This window comes from Aotus nancymaae, unplaced genomic scaffold (genome assembly GCF_030222135.1).
Source record: "Aotus nancymaae isolate 86718 unplaced genomic scaffold, 86718_ANA_hifiasm-v0.15.2.pri h1tg000028l, whole genome shotgun sequence".
In the NCBI taxonomy this organism is placed as follows: Eukaryota; Metazoa; Chordata; class Mammalia; order Primates; family Aotidae; genus Aotus; species Aotus nancymaae.
In genome coordinates, this window is record NW_026988441.1 from 11,324,149 (window position 1) to 11,334,589 (window position 10,441).

The window sequence follows — 10,441 nt, forward strand, 5'->3', positions numbered from 1 at the left end:
GCTTCTTTCTCTCAGTGTCTATGTTGTGGCAGTCATTAATAAGAGCCTGTCAGGTCAGATTTAGGACAGATGTTTCTAATTCTGCAGAAACTGTTACTGGGATTCTAGTTGGGGTTGGGCTGAAACTGCAGCTCACTTTGGGTGGTGCTGTCTTCCTAACAGTATTGAGTCTTCAAGTCCATGCAAATGAAATGTCTTTCCATTTATTGATGTCATCTTTAATTTCTTTCAGCAATGTTTTGTAGTTTTCAGAGTAGAATCCTTTGACCTTTCTGGTTAAAATTATTTCAAAATATTTTATTCCTTTTGATGTTAATGTCAATTGAAATTCTTAATTTCCTTTCAGATTGCTCATTGTTAGTGTATAGTCTAGAGAATCATCTAGAAAGAGTGCAGTGGACAGGCCAAAGCTGGTGGCTTTGGAGTAGAAACATTCCCTGTCATGGGTTTTTGATGTCCCCTCTCCCTTTGCAGAGGGCAGGTGGCTGTTTCCTGCTATCCAGATAGACCTCACTGGGAAACATTGCCAGTGCTCTAGGGATCCACTTACCAGGGACTGTCATCCTCTTGATTATGAGATGTGTTCTGCCAGTGTCTGAGTTATGGATGACACAGTTATAGACCCCTCCATGTCTTAGTGATTTTGGGGATAAAGAACACTTGTGCTGATTGCTGGAACTTCCCATCAATCAGCCAAGAATGCTCTTCCAGTGGGTTAGAGTCTGTGAGGCAGGAGACCTTGGGGATTTCCCCTGGATGGTAATAGTTGTATGAAGAAGAAATGGTAGGGGCATCCAGGCCATCTGGAGCAAAGAGAATAAAGCCACAGGTGATATTGTCAGGGGGAAGGGGAAGCTCCTGGTCTGTGGAAGGGCCACAGTGACCCTGTGAACCAAGTCACAGTACCGAAGTCCCAGGCAAACCCCTGCTGTGTTCACTGATCTGGAGCCTGAGACACTCACCTGTTTCTTTCATCACAAGCTGTGGACCCTGAGCCTCAGTGACAGGAGCAGCCCCTTTCTTCCCTTTGTTGATTAAGGCTAGGCCTACTCTGGTTTGCCCAGGGCAGAAAATCATGGCCAGCTTCGATGTCCAGGGGTAAAGGTCTCTGTACTTGGACCTGAGTGGCCTGGCCGCTGGCCATGTGTATCTGGGATGGAAGCCTGGGCCCACAGAGGAACAGACAATACTCACGAAGGACATTCAGGGTGACTGGATCACTGCGGCTGGCACTCACTGGGTTCTTCACTTCACATTCATAGGGTCCTGCATCATTCTCCGTGACACTGAATAGAATGAGGGTTCTGTTGTTACTGGACAGCTGCAGCCTGCTACTGATTGGGAGGCTCTGACCATTTATCCACCACAGGTAGCTTGCATCCCGAATCTCAGGTTCACAGGTTAAGGTCACAGTGTCGGCCTCCTTGGGGTTTGAGTTGCTGCTGGCGATGGAGGGCTTGGGAGTCTCCACTGTGCAGATAATAGAGAGAAGATTACCCTGTGTGGCACCTTTGATTCCTCCAAAGGCATTTTTCAGTGAGAGTTGGCATCTCCCACCTCTTAGCCTACTGAAGTCCTTCAAACCCCATGGCAGGTGTGTGTGTGTTACAAGACAGATGCATGGCAATCTGAGGGCTCAGAGATAGTGAGGCTGCCTGCTTTATGTGGGAGAAGTACAGACTTTCTCCAGCATGAATGGAGCAGCTCTGTTGGGTCATGCAAAGACACAGGACCAAGAGTCACAGCTCCTGGTGCATCTCTGAATCCCTCCCTCTCCAGCTGCCTGCCTGGCCCACCTTGTGGTCCTCACCTGGAACATGCAGCTGCTGGAATCTTTTCAGTTTCAGTTTTACTTTTCCCCCTGGTATGTTTTCTCTGCAGCTTCCCTTTCCAAGGATGTCCTAGAGATGGGTGATGATGGACCTTACCATTGTCCTTTGGGTACCCTGTGGGTACTGGGCAGCCTGGCCTGGGACTGGGTACTTCAGCAGAAGTAACACGGGGAGGCCAGGGGCTAGCCTGGAGGTCAGTTCAGCCATCAGGCAGTGGAGGCCCAAGGTGGGGCAGTTTCCCCCAGGGGTTTCATAGTGACTGACTTGAGCCAGTGACTCTAAAGATAGAGCAGAGTCCAAGGAATGACCTAGAAAGAGTGAAGGGGACAGGCAAGAGCTGGCAGCTTTGGAGCAAGACCATGTTCCCTGTTCCGGGTCCATGATACTCTCTTTCCCCTTGTAGAGTGAAGGTGAGGACCATGTGGATCTTTCTAGAAATACATGTGGATGTCTGCAAATGCAGAACTGACTGGTGGAAAGCGGGAGCAGGAACTGCTGGAAATCTGCACCTCATGGATCATATGTGTTTGGACATGAGACCAAAATTTGGGAAGAAGTCTTGCAGATCCTTTGTCTCATTAGACATTCTACTCTGTGATTCCAGGATTTTGACTACTCTATGGACCTCACATCAGTGGATTCCAGAGTGAGTCCGAGAATAGAATGGTAGTTGCCAGGAGCTGGGGTCAGGAGAATAGGGCATTGTTCAATGGGTGTGCAGTTTCAGTTATGCAGGATGAGGAGGTTCTAGAGATCTGCTGTACAGCTTCATGCCTATAGTTTATATGAATAAAGGATTCCTTATGCAGAAAGCCTAAAACCAGAAGTGTTTTGGATTTCTAGCTTGGTTTGATTTTGGAATATTTGCAGTGTACTTAATGGTTTAGCATCCAAAATCTGAAAAAGTTTAAATCCAAATGCTCCAGTGAGCGCTTCTTTTTTGCATCACAGAAGTGGTCAGAAGTGTTGGATTTTCGGGCATTTCAGATTTTGGATTTTTAGATTTTGGCTGCTCAATTTGTAATAATGTAAAAAGTTGTCAGGAGTTCAGACCTCATGTTATGTTCTGACTCTAGTAACAGAAAATATTTGGTGGCAACATGAAAATTTTTTCATAAGTGGAAATTTTTATTGATAGTCCAAACATCTAAGATCAATTGCTGGCAGTAGTATTTCTCTTGATAGCAAAATAAGGTTTAGGTGTGTTGTGAATTCCAGCAGGATCACACTATGCTCAAAGGAAGAAGTCGAAGGTGAGTTGAAATGAGCCACTCCCTAAGTAGAGAATCCCAATCAAAAGACAGAACTGGTGAGAGAGAGAGTCTTAGGTGTGTCAATTACATAAAGGGAGGAATGATGCCAAATTAAGAGAAGTGATGTGTGTTATGTTAGTAAATATAGAAAGAGCTCCCTGCTTCTCATTTCTGTGCAGAGTTAGGAAAAATGGGGAGGAGCCCACAACACGTATGTGAAATGCTTTCTTCATTTTCTCGTAACCTCAGGAAACACAACTAGAGTTTAAATTCATGTTAATTAGGCAGAGTCTAAGTGAGATGCCAGTGGCTCGTGTGTCTCTCCACATGAAGAACCCCAACTTATGAAAATGGCATCCTCATGAGGAAACAGGTGTATGTGGAACAGACAGTAAAACCATCAGATAGCACCCACCTGGCCACCTCCAACTGCTCCTCCAAACCACTGGTATTCCCATTACATGTATGTTACAGACTTTGTAGTTCACCCACAATGATAAAATTTAAAAATCCTATTTTCAATACAAAATATTAAACATGTAGTTGAATATGTTGTTCTGCTGTTTTTTCTCCACCCTTTTAGAACTTCCTGTTTCAGTTTTGGATGTTCCTATTGACACATCCTCCAGCTAGGGATTCTTTCCTCGGCTGTGTCCAGTCTATCAGTAAGCCCATCAAAGGCATTCTTCATTTCTCTAACGGTAGTTTTTATCTCTAGCATTTCTGTTGATTCTTTCTTAGAATAATCGTCTCTCTGCTTACATCATTCATCTGTTCCTGCATGGTGTCTACTTTTTAAATTATGACCCTTAATCACATTTCTTTTAAATTCCCAGTGTGGGCTGTGTGCAGTGGCTCACACCTGTAATCCCAGCACTTGGGAGGCCTAGGCAGGCAGATCATCTGAGGTTGGGAGTTTGAGACCAACTTGACCAACATGGAGAAATGCATCTCTACTAAAAATACAAAATTAGCCAGGCATGGTGGAGGGAGCCTGTAATCCCAGCTACTCAGGAGGCTGAGGCAGGCGAATCACTTGAACCTGGGAGGGAGAGGTTGCAGTGAGGTGAGATCATGCCACTGCACTCCAGCCTGGGCAACAAAAGCAAAAACTCCATCTCAAAAAAAAAAAAAAAATTCCGAGTCTGATAATTTCAACACATCTGTCACATCTATGTTTTGTTCTGATCCTTGCTTTTCAAATTGCATATATATATATTTACATATTTATATATATATTTTTTGTCATAGTCTGTCTTGTATGATTTGTGGAAAGTCAGACATGATGTAGTGGGTAAAGGGACTTGAGAGAGCAGGCATTCAGTGATGTGATACTGAGTGGAGAGGGAAGGGTTCTGTGGTCCTGGATGAGGTCTGTGCCCTGGGCTGTGAATATCACAAGTGCCCCTGGGCTTTTAATGTCACAAGGGGCACTTGTGACATTCACAGCCCAGGACACAGCCCAGAACACAAAAACCTGAAGCCTCTCAGGTTTGTCCTCATTATAGGTGAGACATAATGGCTAGAGGAATTTGGAGTGGAATATTTTCTCTCCTCCGGGCCATTTAGGCTCTGACAAAACCCTAGCTGATTAGGCTGTGGTAAAATAGTTTCTCTTAAAGGCAGGTCTTATTAAGAAGAATAGAATTCACTGGCATATCTTCAGGTTGTTCCTTTACCCTCCCCCCACAGAAAGGATGAGGATATTTTTAGTGAATATTCACTGCAAAAGCCTGGTAGAGCTCCAGAAGCTAAGAGTCACAAAAAGTGCCCCTGTTGTCAAAAGTGGTCCATCCCCTCGAGTGTTTCCCTCTGGGCTTTGTCTGCATTGATTCTTTGTCAGCTGGGTTCTCTGTCCCCAGCACTGGTTCCCACTGGGGTTTCTGTGCCGGGGTTTCTGCTCAGATGCGGTTGCTGATCTGTCTTTGCCTGTCACTCTCTCCAATATGTGGGTCAGTTGGCACTGAGACCTCACATCTCTGAGGGATTTTGGAGAGTTGTTGAGTTTTGAGTTTGTTCAGCGTTTTACTTGCTGGTGGAACTGAATGACAAATCTCCAGCTTGTTATGTGCCTGACAGGAAACCAGAGGCCTCTAGGAAGTGACTGGAGAATGTGAGCTCCACAGCAGGTTGCGGATGTAATCACGAGTGACATGGGTGAAATGAGCCCATGGGGTTTGGGGACTGCAGGCTTGTCCAGCCTGTGACACCCCGGTGAGTCAGTGCAAAGATGACAACAGTGAGAGCAAACTAGATGGCCGACTCCATCCGGTGTCTAGCCTCAGGCTGGCTGTCCTCACTCATTCCTGGGCATAGGCCAGGCTAACCATGGGCGGAATTTAGTTTATGCTTTAACTTTGAAGCAAGAGTGATAATAGTTCCTCCGTGAAACTAATTCCCTTATTGCCCAGGGACTGCCTTTGTAAAACTGATGAAAGATCATGAGATTAAGATTATAGGAGCAGCCTGAATTCTGCTAAAATGTAGGCACAGTCTATAATCCCTTACTGTTCCAATGTCATTAGGCTGGAGTTTACAAAATATGTGACTAATTGCTCCTGTAGATAACATCACTATTGCAGAACCTCAGATTGGTCTTTTGAGATGTTTCTCAGATTTTGCATTCTGGCAACCAGCCGACATCATCCTTACCGAAGACTAATGGCTCATCCAGTCATGTGGTACCCACCTAGAGGCGGATTCCACAAAGACAGATCATTTCCCCCCACCTGCATGATTTCATCCCCAAACAATTAGCAGTACTTATTTTTCAGTCCTGTGTCCCTGAAACTCCTTGAAAATCTTTTTTTTTGAGTCGGAGTCTTACTGTGTCACCCAGGCTGGAGTGCAGTGGCAGAGTCTCGGCTCACTGCAACCTCCAGCTCCCAGATTCAAGTGATTCTCCTGCCTCAGCCTCCCGAGTATCTGGGACTACAGGCATGTTCCACTACGCCCTGCTAATTTTGTTGTATTTTGTGTAGAGACAGGGTTTCACCGTGTTAGCCAGAATGGTCTTGATCTCCTGACCCACTTTGGCCTCCCAAAGTGCTGGAATTACAGGCATGAGCCACTGTGCCCGGCCAACTCCTTGAAAATCTCTAACTTTTGATCCACTGGGGAGGCTGATTGGAGAAATAATAAACCTCTGTCCTCCTGTTTGGCAGATTTGGAGTAATGAAAATCTTTCTTTACTGCAAATCACTCTCTCTATACTTTGGTATTGTTTGTGCAGGAGGCCAGAAGAACTGGTCTGGCAGTTATAGGAGTGGATGGAGGTACTGCCCATCCCTGTCCCATGGTGTTTTCCACAGGTCAGCCTCACACAGGGAAAGAGTCCTGGATGGGGACACAGTGGAAGCTCATTCTCTTAGTGACCTGGGGACATTGGCTTGAGATGTCCTGGCAGGAGCGGCAACTCCAGCTGATTTCTGTGCCTTTCCTAATTCCTGGGAGGTGGGCCCGGGCACACTGTGAGTGGGAAGGGAACAGAATCATCAGCCTAGTTAGAGGGAATGTCTGGAGAAGTCCTAAGGTGGAGGAAACTGTGCAGGACATGCCTTGCCAGTTAGAATGAAGGGGGAGGAAGAGGAGGGACACGGAGAAGCAGAGAGAGCTAGAGACACCCATGGCAGTGAGCAGAGGGGGCTACAGTGACCTCAGAGACTCGAGGGACCCGGTGCCCCCAGTGCCACAGTCCAGGTCCAGGGAGCCCTGAAAACCTTCCGGTGGCCAAGGAGCTTCAAAGTCACATGAGGTGGGGTGGCTTTAGGGCAAGAGGTAGAGGGGGATGAAACATAGGTGTCAGCCTCTGAAGGACAAAGAACAGGTGTGGCTAGAACCTCCTAGGATTCTGCATCCAGGATCCAGTCTCTAAAGAGGTTACAGATCATTCCTTCCTTCATTCAATTCCTTCATTTTCGACGTGAGAACTCCTGAGTATGTGTCTCTCGCTGGGCCTGTGCTGGTGCAGGGTGTGAATGGGGAAAGAAAACAAAGGCCTCTCCTGTATCCTCTCACGAGAGTGACGTCACCACTTTGGGAAACACAGGATTTTAGATTCAGTGATCGGGGTTAAGATCTAAGGGGGAGGCCGGGACAGTTTTGCCCTGACTCTGACAGTTGAGGCCGGCGATTTAGTTGTGGAGTACAAACTAATCAACTGTCCATTTGCCCTCACTTCTCTGAGGTTTGGATGCCTAAGAAGAAAGGATTTGAGCCAGTAAATGACTGTAGGGTCCTTAGACCCCAGTAAGCCCTCACTTTTGGTGGAGAGGATGGGCCTGTGGCTGCAGACAGACCTCACGGGACTCTGACCTGCCCTTGGTGTTTGTGTGACTCTGGTTCGGTGACTGTGCCTTCCTGTGCCTCAGTTTTCTCTCCATCAAATAAGCTTTTTCTCCATCGAATTCTGTGGCTTTTCATGCTATCTGTAAATACACTTTAAATTACTCACCTGACCTAATGCTTGGCACAGAGGAGGTGTTCACACAAACAGCATTTATTATGAGTTGCCTCCATGAGAGAGCACCTTTAGGTCAGATCCCTGTGGACAAGCTGCTGCCAGGTACATCTTCTGTCTTCTGTTTCTGCTTCTGGGGACACTGGACTTTCTATGGAGTGTCCTAAACCTCCCAAGGTAGTTGGCTGATGGCCTACAAAGCTTGTCTTTCTGTCCTCTCTACTCTGAGTATCGGGTGAAGAAGGTTCTGTCCTTGCCCAGATGAGGCTCTGAGGGCTGAGCCCTGGCTGGTGAGCAGCTCCAGGAGCCACAGTCCTCAGACAGCTGGTAAATCCTGGCTCCCAGTAAGCCCTGCCCAGGAAGGCACAACCCGGCCCTCGCACAGGCTCCTCAGCTTTATCTGGAGTAAGGATTTTGGGATAGGGTCTGGGGTTGGGGCTTCTAGGGCAGAGCTGCTCTGAAAGTATCCCAGGGGATCCCTCAGGCCAAGCCCTACTGCATTCTCCAGGGTCTTCCTCAGGGTCAGGTTTATGGAGAGGGCATGAGGTGCTTGGCTGAGACTGATCTCCTGCTGAGTCCCCCCATCAGACTGTCCTTCCTCTGCAGTGAGTGTCTGTGGGGTCTGGATGCAGGAAAGGAATTCTGATCTGTGGAAGTTTGTCTCCCCTGCATGAGTCCTGTGCCCAATGGCCAAACCCCAACATGGGACATAACACAGAGAGGAACACACAGTCCAGGTCTGACAATCCTGTGTGTGCAAAGTAGAAGTGACCACCCCCTCACCCGACACCACCCAGGGATCCTGTGGAATCACTCACGGTATACGGTGAAATGTCCAATTGCTCCTTTATTCCTATCACCATGCGTGGTGACTTGCAGTGTGTAGGATCCTGTGTCATTCAGGGTGACCTTCTCAATCAGCAGGGATGCATTGGAATATATTGTTTCTCGTCCAGTGTATGCAGGCCCCAATATAATTTCACGAGTTTCTATTAAATATGCTGTAAGGTAATGGTTGATGTCCTTGATTTTCCCTCTGTACCAGCTGTAGCCAGTAAGATTCTGGGGCAAATTGTGGACAAGTAGAAGAACATCCTTCCCCTCTGAAACAACATGTGGCTGGGCTTCGATCATGACTTGGGCAGTGGTGGATGGGTTCCAGAAGTTTAAAAGTGATGCTAGGAGGTAGAGAGAGCATCTGTCAATATGGAGAGCTTTATATTGGGGTTTAAAGATGGGGCTCTGAGTCCTGAGAAGGTCTCTTCAATCCTCAGCCTTGAAGAGACACACACATAGACCTTGTGTGTGTGTGTGTGTGTGTCCTACTGTTCTACTGGGTCAAGGTCAGCAGCATGACCCCCATTCCTTCAACACTTCTGACCTTGGCCGTTTTGCTGTTTGGTATCCTCTTCCCTCAGGGCTGCCTGGCTCCCTCCCCACTGCCCTCAGATCCTGTTCACATCAGGGCAGCCTTAGAAGCCTTCTTTATTGACACCTCCTCCGGAGACCCTGGGTTTCCCTTTCTGACCTTTCCCTGCTCTGTTCCCTCCAGGGCTCTTGTCAACACCTGACCTCACATTCTAGATCTCTTTGCACATTTGTCTTCCTCCCCATGAGAGCATGAGCTCCATGAGGACAGATGCTTTGTGATCTTGGTTGCACCCTAGTACCTGGGAAAGACTGCAGACTCCTGTAGGTGTGAGAGTTCCCAGGGCCCTCCACATCCTGGTGGTGTTTTCTTCCTTTTCCAACCGTTGAGGTTTTTGGCTGAGGACACTGTTTCATGCCCTGCTTATGTTTTTAAGTGTCATTGATATAGTTATTCTCATTTTATGAAATGTAGTGGCCAGTGATAATTAGCCAGGAAAACAGAACACTTGAGATTTTCTTGCCTCTTACCAATTCCAGTTCACTGAGATTTTCCTGTTTTGACTCCTGTCCCTTTCTGGTGTATTTTCCCCCTATCTAGGCTCCAACAGAGCCTTGTTTCTTTTTTAGAGCCCCCTCCTCCCCAGGAGACCCCAGCCAGTAACTGCACTTCCTCCTCCTGTGCTCTCCTCACCTGTGAGCAGGAACCCCTGCCAGGTGATGCGCTGTGTGCAGGGAGGTGCTAAGGGGAACACCATGGTCTCTGCTGCCTGTGTGTCCTCCTCTGTGGAGATAAGCCTGGGATCCAGAAACTTTCAGATCCTGGCTGCCAGCTCTGCTGTCCTTCCTCCTTCTGCACTGAGCCTCTTCCCTGGCAGGAGCACTTATCAGTCTCATGGGCGGGGTCTGTACCCAGGACACCTCTCGTCCCCTCCTCTCAGTCCTGCCTCCTTTTCCCTCCTTCTCTTTTTCCTTTTTTTCTGTGTTTCAGGCCCCTGGGAACTGCTCTGCCTCCTTCAGCAGTGATTCTCTCACCCACCTCTACACACACTATGTGCAGAAACACAGACACACACACACACACACACAAAAGAGACACACACAGACACATACAGTCACACACATACCCTATAGGTTGGGCAAGCACAGTCCTGAGCCTCAGCCTCCTGCTGTCCCCATGGCTCTGGGTCAGGATGCACATTCTCACCCTTTGCCCTCTCTCATCCCCATCTGGCTCTTCCCTTCAGTGCAGGGGCCTGGGGCTGCATCAGGTCCCTGTCACAGGGACGCCTGACTGTGCTGTGGGTGAGCTGAGTGTTGGCTGGTGAGAGGGACCCTTCCTTTCTCTGATTGCGTCTAACTTGGCTGCAGCTTCCAAGGATGGACATTCAGGACCTGGGTGTCCCAGAGGAAACCGTCCTTCCTGGAGGTGTGCAAGGTAAATCACTCATGCCTCTTGGGAGGAGAGGCCTGTGCTGGTTGCTCAGTGGGGCCTGTGAGTCCCATGGTCACAGGGACAGTTCTCAGTC

The 10,441-nt window shown here is 48.0% G+C and overlaps 1 protein-coding gene across 1 annotated transcript in view; it reads right to left on the reverse strand.

Annotated features, from left to right (window-relative positions):
* Positions 1 to 9,967, reverse strand: part of LOC135276814 (pregnancy-specific beta-1-glycoprotein 7-like) — a 40,543-nt gene extending 30,576 nt beyond the window's left edge. The window contains exons 1-3 of the mRNA XM_064382123.1: positions 9,607 to 9,967; positions 8,363 to 8,722; positions 1,195 to 1,470 (exon numbers count right to left, since the gene is read on the reverse strand). Of these exons, the coding sequence (XP_064238193.1) occupies positions 1,195 to 1,470; positions 8,363 to 8,722; positions 9,607 to 9,670 (700 nt within the window). The 5' untranslated portion in view covers positions 9,671 to 9,967. The remainder of the gene's footprint in view (positions 1 to 1,194; positions 1,471 to 8,362; positions 8,723 to 9,606) is intronic.
* Positions 9,968 to 10,441: the final 474 nt, after the last annotated feature.